Genomic DNA, 18,767 nt, shown 5'->3' with positions numbered 1-18,767 from the left:
TGCATATCCATTGCCTGGTTATTCTTGGTCGTAAAATATATAAAATAAGTCTTATCAAGATCTAGTGTCAGTAAATTGGAGAAAGCCATCTTCTGGGATGTGATGCTGTGTAGATATAGGTGTTGTCACCACCTGCCCACGCTGGTTCCTCGCTTGTGGATTTTTCTTCCACCCTTAAGATGGAGATGATACGTTCCTCCGAAACATCGGTTAATACAATATCTACATGGTGCAACTTCCCAGAAGATGGCTTTCTTCATAGTCACCACTGTGAAAACCCCAACTCTTACATTGAATATTATTATTTTCATGATTTACATGGCAGGAATTAGTAATAATTATGCTAGTGTCATCTGCGAGAAGGAGAGGTTTGGATTTCCTGTTTATAGTATTTAGCAAGACATTTGTATATAAAAGAAAGAGTAAAAGTCCCAAAATAGATCCCTGGGGAGCACCATTATTAACTGTGCCCCATTCAGAATGAGTATGTCAGTTATTGATTAGAACTCTCTGGTACCTGTCCTTGAGGTAAGATTTTACGAATGCATTGGCCCTTCCAACTGTCCCATAAACTTCCAATTTAAATAGTAAAATATCAAAATTGACACAATCAATAGCTTTTTTCAAGTCACAGAAAATGCCACCAACTAGTATTTTATTATTCAGCGCAGTTAATATTTCATTAAGAAATTTTTACTTACCGTTTCTTGCAGATGAATTGCTCCCAAAGCCATGTTGTTCATTTACTAATATGTTGTTGATCGTTAAATGTTGGTTCAGTCTATTATATATAACCTTGTCCACAACTTTTGAGAGGGATGACAGTAATGATATAGGTCTGTAGTTAGTCATATTAGTTCTGTTCCCATTTTGAAATGGTGGTATTATTTCAGAATATTTCAGCTGAGATGGGAATACACCAGTTGAGAGAACTGTATTGCAGATATGAGTTAGAGAAGAGCTTATAAATGGGGCGCTAATTTTAAGAATTTTAACCAAGATTTCATCATATCCATTAGAATTATTTGATATTATGAACTTGATAATGTTTCAGTCATTTTGTTAGATATGCATATAGTTAAGTTTAATCTTTGGGAAGGTAGTGCTGAAAGCCTGAGACAGATAGTTTAGATATTTGTAAGCATCATCATGTATACTGTGGCCAAGATTAGTATTGATTTTATCAGCTATGGTTAGGAAATAGTTTTTAATGACTCTGTAATTGTATGATGATCCATTAATTTCCCATTTATATTTAAAGCCTGTATACCAGCATTGTTAAACTTTCTGCCTGTAACGGTTTTTAAGATGTTCCAGGTGGTCTTTCTTTTATTGTTAGAATTGGAAATTAATATATTATAATAAAGTTTTTTTTTTGCTGTTCTAATAATGTTGGACAAAAATTTGCAACATGTCTTACGAGGGTCGTACTGAAAGTCATGAGCAACAATTATTTGTAAAGTAACATGCTTTGTTATTGACAAACCACCTCAATCCACAGACCTTTCTTTATTTTTCCACATAATCGCCACTTCTTTGTACACATTTCTCCCAGTGTTCTGGGAGTTTGAAAATTCCCCTTCTGTAAAATTCAGTTCCAGCCATCTGAAGATGCTGACGATGTGCTTTCTGAATTGCCTCCCTTGTCTCAAAATGTCCACGCAGCTGATCCTTCACAAATCCGATAAGATGGTAGTCAGAGGGTGCCAGATCAGGGCTATAGGAGGGGTGTGGAAGAACTTCCCACCCCATCTTTGCAATTGCTTCCAATGTGAGGCGAGGGGCATGGGGGCGAGTGTTGTTATGCAGGATGATGATGTTTCATCCCAGACGTTTATCTCGCAGTGCACGCCAGAGCTTGTGCAGCGTCTGGACATAACGAGCAGCAGTGATGGTTTGCCCAGGTTTCAGGAATTCGGCCAGAATAAACCCCTCTGCATTCCAGAAGACTGTGCCCATCACCTTTGCAGCTGATGGCACTGTCTTTGCCTTCTTTTTTGATGGAGAATGCAAATGGTGCCATTCCATACTCTGCCGTTTCATTTCAGGCCCGAAATAGTGAAACCAGCTTTTGTCACCTGTCACAATACAGAGCAAAAATCATCGCCTTCGTGTCAATATCTCTGCAGCAGTTCTGAGGTGATGGCTTTTCGCTGACCTTTGTGGTGTTCGGTCAATAACTGCGGGATCCAACGAGCACAAACTTTCCTATAGCCCAAACTTTCAATCATCTCCTGTACTGCACTGTGCCCAATTCCAAGTTTTCGGGCTATTGTGTCCACAGCCACACGCCTGTCATCTTGAATGATCCCATCCACTCTTTCCTTGTTGCGTTCAGTTGAGGCTGTTCGAGGACGACTGCTCTGAGGCCCATCTTTGATGCTGGTGTTCCCATCTTTAAAATGTTTCACCCATCTTCGAACACTGCTCGCACCCATGCACACACTTCCATAAGCATGCTGAAGTCTCTGGTGAATTTCTGCAGCAAGGATTTCCTCTTTCACAAGAAATTCAATGACAGCATGCTGGTGAAATGACAGATGGTTGTCGGCCATTTTGTTAGGAGTGATACTGGTCACGTGATGCAAGCTATTGACGTCACAGGACACTCAAGGTTAACACAACAGCTAGTTCCACTACCACCATACTCTCTTTCGTCTGCTGGTCTCAGGTTGCATGCAAAAAAAGTTGCTCACGACTTTCGGTACGACCTACATATAATAACATTTTAAATTTGGGTCATCACTATTCATGAGAGTTAAGTAGAGTTCCCTTTTAATGCAACGTGAAATCTTAATACCACATGTCATCCAAGGATTAGATGTAGTATTAGTCATAACTTGGATGTTTTTTTTTGAAAATTTGAATAGAATATTCTTAAATAAGTGTTATGAAAGGCATTGAATATTGTATCCACATCATGATCGGTAAAGGTACTGTCCCAAGATTCATAACTTGAGTTAAGAAGTTGTTCATGGAGGACTTGCTAAATTTTCTTACTGATTGTGTGTAGTTAGTTAGTTAGTTAGTTAGTTAGTTATTTAGAGACGGTGGGTTTCCCCATGCACCACGACCAGTTTGATCTATTGTGCTTCCCTCTATGATATTCTAGCAGTCTTTATACCCTACCGATAAATGGTGCGTACCATCAGTCCCGCCGAGCAAGCGAGTTCGGCCACTTGCTTAGCGGTATCTATAATGCTTCCCCCATCTATCAGAGGCCTTAGAGACTATTGTTGGGCAGGAAACCTGATTGTGTGTAAGTGTTGTGTATTTGTATATTACTATTGTTTATCTATATAATCTGGCCATTGTGATTAGACATGCAATTAATAAGAGGGCTTATGATGTAATTTCTGCTTTTGTTTAAGTAAAAGTAAGTAAAAAGTAAAGCTATCCCTGTAACAGGCTGTGAAGCCCCATAGGGTTGTGAGACGTTGAGGGTTCCACATTATATAGACAATCGGCTCAAAGATGGTGGTAAGGTTGTCATCCTTACACACTGGCTGTGCTTTATTCCCCAGGAAAATTATTTAATTCCTGGTACTCATTTTTGTTAGAGGCTGAGTCGACGCCAGGCCCATAGTGTGGCTAGAAGGATTAGGCGAAATGAAGAAAATCGGGAATTGAACCTGTGACCTTCCGGTTTGTAGCATAGTGTCTCAACCAACTATGCTACCGCGTGCCCCTGTCTGCTATTGTTAAGATCAATAAAAATGTTATCGATTGCAGAGATAGAGTTATTCTAAATTCTAATAGGGAAGTGTGCCGTACTAGTGAGATTGAAGGAAGATAACAGGGAATCCTATTGTTTTTTCCTGTTGCTGTCCTCAAGATAATTTACAATTATATTGCCACAAATAATTAATTCTATATTATTATTGAAAAGAGCCTTTAGTATGGCATGTAAGCCATTGAGAAAAAGAAAAAGTTCCCTGATGGAGCTCTATAAATTGATAAAATACAGATGTTGCAAACTGAAGTTTGAAGTTTGAAGTTTGACTGCATATACTTCTAGGTCTTGTTCTTTACAAAATTTGTGTAAGTCAGCATTTGAAAATTCTAATTTTTCATGTACAAAAATGCATGCTCCACCTTACCTAAGAAGTTGTCTACAATATGCAGTGCCAAGGTTATAATACCTTAAATTAATGTGATCTAATTGCATGAGATTTAAGTGATGCTCTTTTAGACATAGCAGGTTTGGCAAGTCAGGATACAAGTAGCTTATATGTTCATCTCTTTTACCTTGCAAGCCTCTAATATTCGCATGATATATACTAAATGTATTATTAACAGAATGGTGCGATAATGTATGATTGTCAGGATGGCGTCTATGTTAATTCTCTGATTCTTGTACGCTTCAGTAGTTGGTATGCTGTCATTAGGAGATAAGACTGATTCAGGGAGGGAGTTTACCATAAAAAATCCACATTTCTTTTTGAGGGATGTCTTCTACTTGTTTTAGATTGCAAACCAGGATTTTCGTGTTTTGTCGAGATCTCCGTAACAGGATTTAGGTGACTGTGATTACTGTTTAAGCCTCTTTGGTACTGACACGAATACCCTCCTGAAGAACTGGAGTTGGCTGTACATGAGATCCCATAGATGACTCACTTAACATGGCACCAGAGTTATCTTCATTAGCTTTCCATTCTAAGGCGATCGGTAACACATTCTTTACAATGAACAAGTCCTTTGTCCTTGAGGCATCTTTCTGAGCTGTATGCTCCTTTCATTTTGCATTTAGATGCAGACCATGGCTAATATATAGATCCCTATTAGAGTCCACAACAACAATAACAATATTGAACAATGGTAACAATTATAACATGGATGTAGACTTGTTATTTAATAGATTCCTGAGTAATAATTTAGAATATTTTTCCCCTCAAAAATAATTGAGAGAGGTAATAATAATTATTGGATAACAACCTGTGTAAGGATTTCCTGTAATCATAAAAAAAATCTCTATTTACTTAGTAAGGAAAATAATAATGTCAACTTAAAAAAGTACTATAAACAATACTGCAAAATATTATCATGTATGATTAAAGAAGCTTACAGATCAATGTACAATAACCAGGTAACTAACTCTGCTAATAAAATTAAAATAATTAGGAGCATTTATAAAATTAGAAACAAATAGACTAAACGGATGGCACACACCCGCTCATGGAGCTGAGCCTTCTTGAGGAGCCACCAATTCAACAGCATCTCAAGAATTTTCCAGCATTTTATGGAACCAGAAGGTTCATTACCATTCACCCCAATCCATCCCATCCCATCCCATCCCATCCTATCTCTGTCGATCCTTTTTAATATTGTCCGCCCACCTACGCTTTGATCTTCCCCAGTGGTCTCTTTCCTTCTGGCTTTCCCACCAATATCCTATATACATTCCTCTTCTCCCCCATTTGTGCTACATGCCTGCCTACCTCATCCTCCTTGACTTGGTCATTCTAATTATGCATGGAGAAGAGTACAAGTTATGAAGCTCCTCATTATGCAGTTTTCTCCAGCCTCCTGTTCACTTCGTCTCTCTTTGGTCTGAATATTCTCAATACCCTGTTCTCAAACACCCTCAGTCTGTGTTCCTCCCTTAATGTCACAGTCCAAGTTTCACACCCATACGGAACCACAGGCAAAATAATAGTTTTGTGTATTCAAATTTTTATGTTTTTGGACAGCAGACGAGAAGACAAACTGTTCTGGACTGAATGGTAGTGAGCATTATCCGAGTTCAGTCTCCTCTTAATTTTCTCCTGAATCAGGTTTCGATTTTTTATAGTTATTCCAAAATATCTGAACTGTGCCACATTTTCTAAACATCTATTACCTATCTTTATGGTAAGGCCGTGCTGTAGCTCAAGTGGTTAGTCGCTGGCTTCCCACCGCGGCGGCCCGGGTTCGATCCCGAATCTGGTCAAGTGGGATTTGTGGTGGACAAAGTGGCACTGGGGCAGGTTTTCTGTGAGTACTTCGGTTTCCCCTGCCAATCTTCATTCCACCAGTTGCTCCACAGTCATCCTCACCTATCATCTGGGGCTGGTACAATAGGCCAGCAGTGGCCGCAGTACAAGGGCCTTAGTCCCACCCCACTAGCATTAAGAAAAAAATTATCTTTATGGCATTATCTTGCCCTGCATTTTGGTAATGAGACAGCAAGGTATACTTAATGTGTGTCTCTGTGTTTACTTCTGGACCAATCCCCTTATTACTGTCACTTAAAAGTCTGTCTGTTTTTCTTTATGGTGTCTGCTTTATAATCTAGTACATTCACATCATCAGCATAGACCAACAACTGATGTGTCTCATTTAATTTCAGTCCCACCCTGTTTTCCTGGACCTTCCTAATGGCATATTCTAAAGCAAGGTTGAAAAACAGTGGCGATAAAGCATTCCTTACTTTAGACCAGTCTTGATAGGAAAATTATCAAATGTTTACCTGTACAGACTTTACTCTACATTTCTTGGGTCCCTCAAACTCTTATCAGAATAGTGCACAATACTTCACTCCAAACTGGATCATAGGCCTTCTTGAAGTCTATGAATAGCTGATGTTCTGTCTGATTGTACTCCCATTTTTTCTCCAGTATCTGATGAATGCAGAAGATCTGATCTGTAGTTGATCTGGTATGTCTAATTCCACACTGATAATCCCCAATAATTTAATCTGTGTATGGACTTAACCTTGAAAGAAGAATATTGGTTAACATTTTGTGTGATGATAGCAGTTATATTCCACAGTAATTACTACAGTCACTTTTATCAACCTTCATGTGAACTGGTACAATAATAAACTCCTTCCACTGATCAGGCAATTTTTCCTTATACAAAATAGAATTAATTAACTTATGGATCTTAGAACGTAATATTTCACCTCCTTCTTGAATGAGTTCTACCAGAAATTTAATCACTACCTGCCAGTTGATACCTTTTCAATTTTGCTATAGCAATTTCAGCCTCAAAAAGGGCTAGAATCAGGTATTAACGGCTCAGCTGTATGTATTTCTGTCTGCCTAACATCAGGTACCTTATGTACATTCAGTAACTGAGAGAAGTATTGTCACGTGTTGGGTATATGTCACGCGACAAATAACTTCATGCCGTCTTGGATATAGTGAACTTATACCACTTGCTCTTACATTGATACAGTTTATTGTTTCACAACTACTGCCATCTGCAGCATCACAATTATTTCTCCTGCTGGAGTCACTGCCATTCACACGATACAACTCAATAACAATGGACTTCAACTCACTCCAGCGAATTCTAGACTGCAACTGACTGGTTACTCCCTCTCACTGACGAATACTCCTGTTGTGTTCCTCACTGACAACACAGAAAACAGTTAGCTTTCACTGTTGCGTGACGTCGTGTTTACTGATTGCCTAGCAAGAGTCGCTACATGGGCTCCCCTGTTGTGTGACGCCGTGTTTACAAAGGCGTTGGTGGGCAATGCTGCATAGCAACCAGTGTGCTTCAGCTTGGCTTGGCATGGACAAACACCATTTTCCTTACTGTTGCGTAACCTCGTTTCCACTGTTGCGTAACTTGGCAACTGACCGTTTATCAAGGGTCTGTCTTCGTGGTAACTCATTCCGCCTGCCGTTGCCCAGCAATGGTTAGATATGTCACAGTATTCTTCCACCTGTTCCAAATATTGTGGAAATCTGCAAGAAAATCACCCTTCTCATCCTTCACCAAGTTACTTCTAGGTTGGTGAGACCTCTTAAAGTCATTTGTTCCTCTATAATGGTCTCTTATGTTCTTAATCTTACTGCTCGTTCCAAGCTCATCAGTTTTATCTTTCACATATTCCCTCTTTTTGTTCCTGAAATGCCTGCTGGTTTCATGTCTTATATTGTTCAGATTATCCCCATTTATATCGCTTGGATTCTATAATTCATGCAGTCTGGCTTGTTTCTTCCTTTAATTATTATTCTAATAATTCTGAGCATCCTTCATCAAACTATTGCTTATGCTTCTTCAGTTCATAATAACCTAGACTCTCTTTGGAGTTTTCCAAAGCTGCGTACCTATGTGATGTTTCAACACGCTACTGCTCTTTATCCTCTCCCTTGTTTAATTTCTTGAGTTTGAACCTCTCCATATGAACTCTGCGTGTTGTTTGTTTGCTGACTGCCAGTCTCTCCCTAACCTTTGCCACCACCAGGTAGTGGTCATTATCACAGTCTGCTGCCCTGAATGATCGGATATCATGTATAGTTGAGTGCCGTCCCATCTGGAGATGTCCAAGTAAATTTATGGATATTATGATGCAGGAATATTGTATTTTTGACAGTAAAATTTTTGATGTGGCAAAGTTTGCTACTCCGTCTCCATTATCATTATGAATTTCATGCAAACTCTCATTCCCAATCATTGGTTTGAAAGTGTCTTCCCTCCCTACTTTGGCATTGAAATCTCCTAACAAAATTTTCATATGGTACTTTTGGAATTTATCAAATACACATTCTAGTTATTTATAGAACCTGTCCTTTATATCATCAATTTTATCTTCTGTTGTGGGCGTGAACATTCAGAACAATATCACACCAGCAACCTTTTATTACTATACATAACATCCTATCATTGAAGAACTCTACCTTCTTAATTGCTGATATGATTCATTAAGTATGAAAAAAACCAATACCTAATCCATGATTTTCATTCCCCTTTCCATAGAAAAATTTATATTTGCCCCCTCTGTCCCATCTGACCTCCTGTACTTCCACTAAATCTAACTTATATTTTAAGATTTCTTTTGTTCTTGCCCTGCTCAAACTTGCCCTATACATACTTCTAACATTCCAAGTACCAAGTCTCATTTCCATTTTTTCGCTTTGGTCATTTATCTGTGGAATCTGTCCAGGTCTGAGGCTTCCTGTGATCTTTCGTAACAAGCTTATTTTTTACAATGAGGAGTTGTAGTCCCACACCAAACCCCCAAGCTGGAGGACCACCCCCTGTCTGCTATCTGTGACTGCTTTTCCAATATATTCGCAATTACCGCCCAGACTAAAGAGACATACGATTACTAAATATCAAAATTCTCTTGAAGATTTTAATAAATATTTTCTATCGACAGCTGGAAAAATTATTCAGATGTTAGATATAGCAGCATGAAAAGTTCAAGTAATAACAGAAATCCAAAATATTACTTCTCCAAACTATTACACAATTCTTTTCCTAATATAAAATGTAATAATACGTCTACTGAAGAAATTTAAATAATTATCAAGTCTTTAAGATGGAAGAATTTGCATGGTTATGATGAAATTTCTACAACAATATTGCAGGTCAGTGCTCCTTTTATCAGGTCTCCTTTAAATTACATTTGTAACAAATTTATAATATCTAGAACCTTTCCTAGTCATTTAAAATATTCTGTTGTAGAACGATTATTCGAGAAAGGTGATAAGAAAAACATGACTAATTACGAGCTGATCTCTTTATTAACTTCATTTTCTAAGGTCTTTGAAAAAATCATATGTGAAAGACTTTTGCAGCATATTGAAATTAGTAGCGTTTTAATAGCAGAACAGTTTGGTTTCAGACCATCTGCATCAATGGATAAGGCTTCCTATAGATTGATTGATGAGATATTAAATGTTTTGAATAACAGAATGATGGGTGGAGGCATCTTTTGTGACTTACAGAAAGCGTTTGGTTGTGTTAATCACAACATTTTATGAACAAAATTAGATTTTAATGAAATAACATGAACATCTCTTAAACTGATTAAATCTTACCTAGAGGGTAGATAACAAAAGATGATCTTAAACAGTAATTCTCCTGACTCCTGTTCAAATTGGGGAGAGATAAAGCATGATGTCCCACGGGGATCAGTACTTTGTCCATTGCTTCACTACATATTAATGGCATACTAAACACAATAAATGATAATGCTAATATTGTTCTATTTATGGATGTGGTCAGGAAGCATACGGGGACTCTAGTCTTTCCTATTCTCAAGTCTCCAGGTGGTTGAAGTTGTTAAAAACTCGCTTAACGAGCGACGTTTCGCATAACGAGTGACAAGAGGGGAAGTCCTGGATTGGGCGCTTGCTACATGAGTCTGTGTTTAGCACTCGTTCCACTAGCATCTTAGTGTCACTTGTGTGGAGGAGAGTTTGTCAGAGGAGGAGGGGGAGGAGGAGGAGGAGGAGGAGGTAATAGCAAAGCAACAATCTTCTGGCGCAATAAGAGAAATGCTGAAAGCATGGGAAACTGTTGCATCGTACTTTGAGAAGCATCACCCTAATAAGGCATTGGCTATGTGCGCTACAAATTTATTTAATGATAATGCTGTGTCGCATTTTCACCAAATTTTGAAGCGTTGGCAAAAACAAATGTCTGTAGACAGCTTTCTAGTAAAAAAGAATTACATATGTATTGTAAATAATGAACTAATTATTTCGATTTTTTGTTTTCTGCAAATCGAATTTGCATTCCAGGTTGGTTCATTCTGCATAGAAGAAAAGATGAAGATGATTCACGCTCCTTAACAATGTATATATTATTTTCTTTGAATAAACGTTATGCATAAAATTTTTTGAGTATTTTTTTCGGCATTGAATGCATTATCGTATTTTACATTAATTTATATGGGAAAAATTGTTTCGCTTAATGAGTGTTTCACCATACGAGTAAGATTCCAGAACGAATTATTCTTGTTAAGCGAGGTTCCACTGTACTTCCAACAGTACTTCCATTGTTGCACGCAGACCACTGCCTAGCAACGGCTCCAGTACTCTTGCCTATTTATGAAGCTGTTGCCTACCTGTGGTTGTTGTCTTGTTGTTTGTTTTGCAGTTCTTGCCTAGTAAAGGGTCTGTTTGCCACATTGCTCCCTCCTTAAAGCTGTTCGTTCTGAATAGCCTACAGGTGTACTGTTTCTTCTTTCGAAGGGCTGTGCTTGAGATGTCTATGTTCAGTCTTGCCTTCCTTCCCATCGGCTTGGTTCTCAGGGTGATTACTCTTTAATTGTTCCTGCTGCTGCCTCCTTAAGGTTGCTCATCCCAAGTGGCTCCCTGATAGGCTGTGTGCTGGTCCACCTATACCACAGTCAACCTTGATCTAGGGTGTCTTGCACGGTGCAGGAATGACATGGTGGGTCAGCCGTCCTTAGGTAGTGGCCAACTTCTGCCAGGAGCCAACATTGTCCTGGGTCCGTTTCTTTTGACTGTCAGCGGCACCCTACAACTAGATGCTCATCCCAGTATTGGTCCACCCTTGCTCTGATGGTTTCCACTGCTGCCTCTTTAGGGATTTCCTGATGCTCTGCTATGGCATCCGACTTTTCTTGAATGGCTTCCAAATCTATGGAGTCCATTTTGTCCAACCTTTCTTTAAAGACTGTGGCCTTCATCTCTTCTAGGCTGGCCTACATCTTCTCTGGGTTGGCCTTCGCCTTTTCTATACAGGCCTCCGTCACTTCTTGGCATGTTGTTGTCTCTTTTCACCAGACATTCATACTGGCTTCCATTCTTTCCTGATGGGTGTCCATCTTGGCTGTTATTTCTTCTTGAATGGCCTCTGTCCTGACTTGGTGGATATCCATTCGGGAGATGAGAGTACCTCGAAGGGCTTGAAATTTCTCGTTATTGGTTTCTATCCTGGCTTCCGTCTGTTCTTTATTGGCATCTGTCTTGGCTTCCAGCCTTGCCATCACTTCTTTCATTTCCTTTAGATTGGAGTCTACATTGGCTTTGTTGGTTCTTATTTCAGCCAGCAGGTGTGCTGTCATTTGTTCCATCTGCATAGCGTGGCGATATAGCTTCTTACTGCAGTCTCTAATTCAACCACTTCTGACACCATTGACCTTTGTATGAGTGACTATAGATGGGGTTTAGATTGGTAATTGGATTTATTAAACTCTTACACATCATAACTACAAGAAGCTATAGCACTATTGCTAATTCACACACACCGCAGTTCACTGCGGCATGCACTAAGTCTTCTCACTCTGCTGTGTTTTCATCAGTTGTTGCCTTGTAATGGCTTCCAACGGTGAGTGTTCCCCTTATTCTTGGTTCTCGAACTCACTCTCAGCCTCATCTGGCAGCCTGTAACAGCAACAGCTCACAAGGACTGAACCGCTGCAGTCCTCTAACCACTCAGTGACTCATCAACCAACTTGGACTACTCCACTGAAGTAACTAAATTACATCAGAGTCAGAGCTACTTTATAGCTGATTGTGTACCACCGGTTAGTTGGTCTTGGTGCCAAGCCCATTGAGGATCACGACCAGGGGTATCTTTTTCCAAATGAACCCTTGCAGTCAAAGTCCTTGTGTAACATCTTCTCTTATTTGATGATGGGTTTGTCTCTTCTGTATAGGCTTTGCCTTTGTCAAGTGTTGTATTGCACATACAGGGTATTTCACGACTTTATGGCATAACTGCAGGAGGTGATTTCCTAGGTCTTTGTGATCAAAAAAGTTCATATAAACATGTGTCTGATTTTAGATGGTTATGGAGTTATGACCGTTTTTTCATTCCCATACACACCCTCGTGTGAACCATGTCTTATCATCTGGCGGGTCGCTATTTTTAGCCAGCTACAGACAGAGCGTTCTCGTTATCTTGACACTTGAGAGGTACCTAAGGTGTGGTGCGTTGGTTTGTCCTGTCACGGCTGGTGTGGCGGCTACTGGTTTTCAGAACAGTATTCATCTCAGTGCATCTGTTAATTTCATGCTGCCATTTACATTTTCATTTGATGAGTATGCAGATATGATTTATGTGTATGGGTTTTGTGATGGTAACTCAGTTCTTGCCATAGCTGAATATCAGCAACGGTTTCCGAATCGTAGAATACCAGACCGGAGAGTGTTTCCTGCAGTTTACCAGGCATTGCAAGATACCAGTAGACTTTCCAGCGTTCGTATTGCAGATGAGCATGGTGTTAATGAAGGCGTCAATGAAGAAAGCATTGTTCGTATGGTACACCGCAGTCCACGTACGAGTACGCGAAGAATTGCAAGACAGCCAGCTGAAGCTGCTACGTGCTACCCACATGGTTCACAACCGAGCGGCATCCTGTGTTGTGGCCGGTGGCATTTTCGAAAATCAGCTTTAAGCACCAATAAATTCAAATTAAAGGGAATTTCACGAAGTTAACTTTACATTCATACTTTAAATGTATCATGTATTATGCTGGTTTATTATTTTGTTTCGTTTATGGTCAGTAATCGTTACCTTCTATTCTGAGTTTAAAATGGTCATAACTCCATAACCGTCCAAAATTGGACACATGTTTATGTGAACTTTTTTGATCACAAAGATCTAGGAAATTACCTCCTGCAGTTATGCCCTAAAGTCATGAAACACTCTGTATAGCATAGGTGTACATGGTTATGGGAAATGCCTTTTCTTCCTGGGAACCGGTCATTGTGGTCAAAGTGATAATTAGAAATAAAGAACCTCTCATAGCCTTTGAGATGTATCTCTAAGAGCAGAGCCACATCTATATTTGTCTTGCAACTGTTTACTGAGCTCAGAACACCACCTTCTAATGCCATTTTTGGCTTATGAACTTTACCAGCAATTGTGTTACATTAGGTGCCATTTTTGTAATGACCATTTCTTTTTTCTTCTGACACAGCTTCATTGAGCTTTCTCATGATCTGTAGCACTGCAGTGGCTACTTTCAGTGTTTCATTGTTAGTCAAACTGTGGGCCTGTACTGACAAACCTGTTTTCTGTATTTCCTGTTTTGGCAGATGCTGCACATGGTGCCGCATGCTTTTCCTATCTCTGCTGTGCCTGTTTTTGGTGTTGTGTCTCTTGACGCAATGCAACTACGTAGGACTGCTCTGGTGAGATGAACTTAGAGAAGAATGTCCTCAGAAGATCCCTTTGAAGCTCATTGTGCTCTTATCTTTTGCAGTTCTCCGTTGGCATGGCTGCAGCCTTGATGTGATGCTGGATGAGTTTTCTCTCCTGCTATGGTGTAATTGCAGCAGCTTGGCTTCGATTCTTTGTTTTTCTTTTCAGGGCCTTCCTAATGCAGGTGGCCACCACTGTACCACAACCCTTGAGGTGTTTGCTTGCAGTAGGCCCAGACATGGCCAAAGTTTTCGCAGTTGTAGCACTAAGTAAGGCCAGCTGTGAGCTCTGTATATCCCTTGATTATATGGTAAAGATATTCAGCTTGAATGTCTCTTGAACATTTGTATTTCTTGTTAAGGTAACAATGAATAGAGGAATGGGTGTGTTTTTCTTTTGGGTGGTCAAGTCATTTGCCTCATGTTGATGCCATTGAACCATAAGTCCACAAGTCTGTGGGAAATTATCTTTAGTTGGCTTGTCTGGGAGAAGGTGATGGATTACTCCCTTCATAGGTATTTCAGAATTTGGGGAGAAGATAAAATAGTGGACATTACTTTTCCACAGGTAGGATTTTGTGGCTGAATAGACCATGACCTTTTTTTCATTATGATATGGGCTGTTTTATGTATTCTGGAACTCGTACTCACCTTTGACGTGGTTTGAAGTCAGATGAGGTCTGTAGTAGAAGTCATTATTGGTGGTAACCTACCTGGTTTTCTGGGAGCCTCCTGTTCCAGTAGTGTGTTAATAGTCTCTGTGTCTATGTCAGCAGTTCTGAGAGGCTGCGAAGAAGTTGTGGGTTAACTCTGCTTTTGGAGGCATCTTGACAGCTGTGGATATCGGCACTGGTTTAGTCGACTTTTTGGCTGTCTGTGGGGTATTATTAGAGCTATGCCTCCTTTGTCTATTTGTTTCCTAGAAGTTATCATCCTGGGCTGTTGATTCCACATTGGTTTTGTTCACTATACCACTCTATCCTGCCTGTGCATTGACCATCAGGGTTACCTTAATTTCATTCATTGTTACCTAGTACATGCCATAAGGAGGGCTAAAAAGTTGCCTGCCATGTAGAGCTTTGCAAAATTTTGCTCTGTTCTCCATGCTATTCACTGTAGAGGTCCACTCATAGCTTTCTCCCGCTTTAGCTTGTGTACATTTGGCAAGGTTCTCAATGTCACTGAGTATTTTATATGCCTGCTGCACTACAGAAGCTGCTTCGGGGCATTTTTTTCATGTTGCCATGACATTCAGATTTCAGCGATGCTATCTTGTGTGTCCAGTATTTCCTGGAATCCCGGTACTAGTACGTCCACCATCTTGGTGTACACTGCATTTCACTGTGTTTCTAGATTTTCTTGCTAACTCAGAGTAACTGCTACACATCCACTTCTCTTATTCTCCTCTCAATCACTATAGTACACACTGCCCTCTCAGGCTGTTGTAGTCTTCACCAGTTGTTGCTTGGTGCGTCGCTAGGCTACGGTTCCAAAAAATCGAGCTTCCTCTGCTCTTGCTCAACTCCGTTCTCACAAACTCTACTCCCTAACTTCTCCTGAACTACCTCAAAGTTACTTTATGACTGGCAGTGTACTGCCAATCAGTTCGTCTTGGTATCAGGCCCTTTGATCCCCACAACCAGAGATTATTTTTTTTTTCAGCTGAACTCTTGTGGTGATAGTTTTTATGTAACATCCTCTCTGATGAGAAGATGGGTTTGCCTCTTATGAACATGCTTGGCTTTTTGTCAAGTCACACATGTTACTGAAAATTCTTCCTTTTGCACTACACACATGTTCTCTGTCAGTACAGGCTTTACAGAACAGATCATGCCTAAATTACATATCTTATGCTACAACAGCCTCTTAGTCAGTTGAACAGTTGTAAAGTTGACCACTGCCAAGTTTAAGCCTCTTATATTTTCCGTGTCTGGCTTCACTTTTTCCTATGCCGTGAACATGTTCATTCTCATTTTGTATGACTTCTGCTTTTCGCCTGCACCATTTTGTTTTATAATCTTATTCACACGGAAGGTTGAAAGCTGTGTGGAAATAGTGGACCGGTGTGTATACATACGGAAAGTTGACAGCTGTGTGGAAATTGCGGACTTTGTTTTGCATGCTCTGCAATTTTAAGAGGTAGGTGTCTTCTGCTAATTCGCAGGCGGGACAAGCTTTAGTCATTACTGATCTGACCATTGTCTTATAGAGGGATAGTTTAATGTTGGCGCTTAAATGTTCACTTCTGAATATGGAGTAGATTCTGATAAATGTTCTGAAGGCCTTGGCTTCAGTCATTTCTGTGTGAAGTCTCCATGCAATCCTCTTAATGAAGATTACACCCAGATATTTTACATGATTGGCGAAGGGGTATTATGTCCATTCAATGTAAGATGAGCCTCAGGAGGCCTAAGTCTATGAGAAAAGTACTTGGTCAGTGTGTAATATACCCCCAGAGTGGGCACATAGAAACACTTTCCAACAGTACTTCCATTGTGCTGCCAAGTGGCTGCTCCAATACTGGTGCATATTTAAGAAGCTGTTGCCCAGCAGTGGTCCTTATCTTATTTGCTTCACTGTCATTACCTACAAATGGCACTGTATGTATCAGGAAAAACTGATAGTCTGCCTACAGGTGTTTGGCATTGATGCTTGGCATGGCAAGCTTATAAAGCAAAATCTGTCATTACTGTCTGCTGCATCCTGTATTTCTGTCAAACAGATTACTTTTGAATTTGGTTCCCCTTGAAGATGTGTATGCACTTCTTGATTTCCATTTCATGTGAAGCCTACTGTGACGTAATAATACTAGGAACATATGAAAATAATACTGGTGGCGGTGGTGGTGGGGGCAGCAAATAGGGTGGCAGTGGCAGTGGTGGTGGCATCAGCAGCAATATATGTTTATTCGAAACATAATTGTTGAAAGTTTTTTCTTTTTGTCTTTTTCCTGTTTTTATAATTGAAGTTACAGATTACTGAAACCCTTGTTGCAGAATGTATGAATCCTGAGGCAGATGAAAATTACCACATGGTAGACTCGTACAGTGATCGTCAGGTTGACAGAGACTGGTAAGTGTTAGTCAGCATTTAGCTTTCCTCACTCTCATTTATTGTACCTGTAGCTACATAGTGTAGAAAGTCTACAAAATAAATCAAGTTTTAGAAGGGCCCCTGTAATTGGCTCAGAATGTTGTCTGTGGTGATGTGTCTGTTACATACATAGCCTTGTGCTGTTTGAGTTGTTGTGATTTATACTATAACTCACCAGGTAACTCCATGCAGATGATTGCTTGAGAAGTCATCAATTACTCAGTCACTCAAAAAGTCTCAACATTTTATGCAACCTGAAGGTTCATTACTTTGTTCACAAGGGCCTTCCACTTTCTCTCTTCTGGGCCAGCTCAATCCACCCCATCCTTTTTGTCAGAACCATCTTAATGTTATCCTCCTACCTATGTTTAGGTCTTCCTAGTGGTCTGTTTCCTCATGGGTTTTCCACCATTATCCTATATGCAGTCTCTTCCTCCACCCCCATGTTTGCCACATTCCCTGCCTATCTCACCCCCCTTGACTTGATCATTCTGTTTATATTTGACAAAGCATACAAGTTATGAGGTTTCATATCAAGCATAAATAAATTATGACACACTTTCTGAAGTTGGTCCAAGGCAGTTGAACTAATTATGCATGTAAAATCCTCACCCTATACAACAAGTGCCATTACATAGTGAAAAGGTGGGAGTGTGGTGTGCTGTAAGTCCATGCCAAATCATTGGCCCTGTATTTTTCCATGAAACCGTGAACTCTGACTGCTACATTAATGGTATACTGAATCTGTCCTTCAATCAGCTGACTGCTGAAGAAAGACAATATGGGTATTTTTAGTAAGACATTGCTATGGCATATACGGCTAATGCATCCATGGTCGCAGTATGGGAAGTGTTTGAAGACAAAGTAATCAGCAGGAGACTGTGGCCTCCCATATCCCAAGATCTCAGATTTTGCGAATTTAATTTTTAGGGAAACCTAACGGGAAAAGTCTACAAGAATAATCCTCGCACAACTGAAGCTTTACAGAATGAAATAACATGCATAATTAGTTCAATTGCTGTGGACCAACTTCAGAAAGTGTCTCATAATTTATTTATGCAATGTGAGGCATGTGTGCAAGCAGAAGGGGTCACTTCCAACACCTGTTATAAAGCACAGTAAGTTTTGTTATCTTTTTACAGTAGTCCTATAAATGTGTGCATGTACAGAAACTGATGTGAGGGAATCAGTGACACAACTGCACTCTCTCTAGTGGGGAAGGGCACAATAGTTGTGGAGAAATGATCCATCTGCTCTGAGCTAGAGAGAGTGTGTGCGTTTATTAGTGCTGATGATTCATTCTGCTATCGGCAGTTACAGCAGCAATCTGTGAGAAATGTTGCATCCGACCCACGCTGCTCCCCTGGTTTCCTTGACGGTTAAACGCACTATAATTTTCTATGTTTTAATTCTTTCCAGATGTCTGAACTTAACACATTTTCAAAGGATCTGTTAGCTATTTTTATGTTGTGATTTTGCCTTACATTTTGTTGATGAGACATTAACATATAGTCACAATTTTAGTGTTACTATAGACAGGTTTTGGATTGATTACCAGATTGATTGGACTCTTTGGTACAGTGTGTGACTGCACTTCACAGTTCATCATTCCAAACACACACGTCTCTTTCTCTTCATTGCCGTTGCATCCCAGTGGCTTTCAGCAGTGGATGTTCCCCTTCCTCTGGGTTTCTGAACTGTCCCCAGCTTCAGCTGTCAGCCTCTAACAGCGAGAGCTCACAATGATTGAGCCCCAACAGTTCTCTGACTGGTTATAACATCTCGGCATGGACTGTATAGAAGGTGTCTCTTCCATTATTGATGTGTTCTCTCATT

At 39.9% G+C, this 18,767-nt stretch overlaps 1 protein-coding gene across 2 annotated transcripts in view; it reads left to right on the top strand.

Annotated features, from left to right (window-relative positions):
- Positions 1-14,046: 14,046 nt before the first annotated feature.
- LOC111864899 (RNA-binding protein 5) overlaps positions 14,047-18,767 on the top strand; it is a gene marked incomplete at its 3' end in the record, with an annotated part of 76,154 nt that continues 71,433 nt past the window's right edge. The window contains 2 exon segments of one of the 2 annotated variants that reach the window (XM_033751975.1): positions 14,047-14,108; positions 16,835-16,910. In XM_033751975.1, the coding sequence (XP_033607866.1) occupies positions 14,078-14,108; positions 16,835-16,910 (107 nt within the window). 2 annotated transcript variants of the gene reach the window in all.

The sequence above is a fragment of the Cryptotermes secundus genome, unplaced genomic scaffold, assembly GCF_002891405.2.
Source record: "Cryptotermes secundus unplaced genomic scaffold, Csec_1.0 scaffold2299, whole genome shotgun sequence".
NCBI classification, from domain to species: Eukaryota; Metazoa; Arthropoda; class Insecta; order Blattodea; family Kalotermitidae; genus Cryptotermes; species Cryptotermes secundus.
The sequence above is the reverse complement of the archived record's forward strand: the minus strand, read 5'-3'. Positions and strand labels throughout refer to the sequence as shown.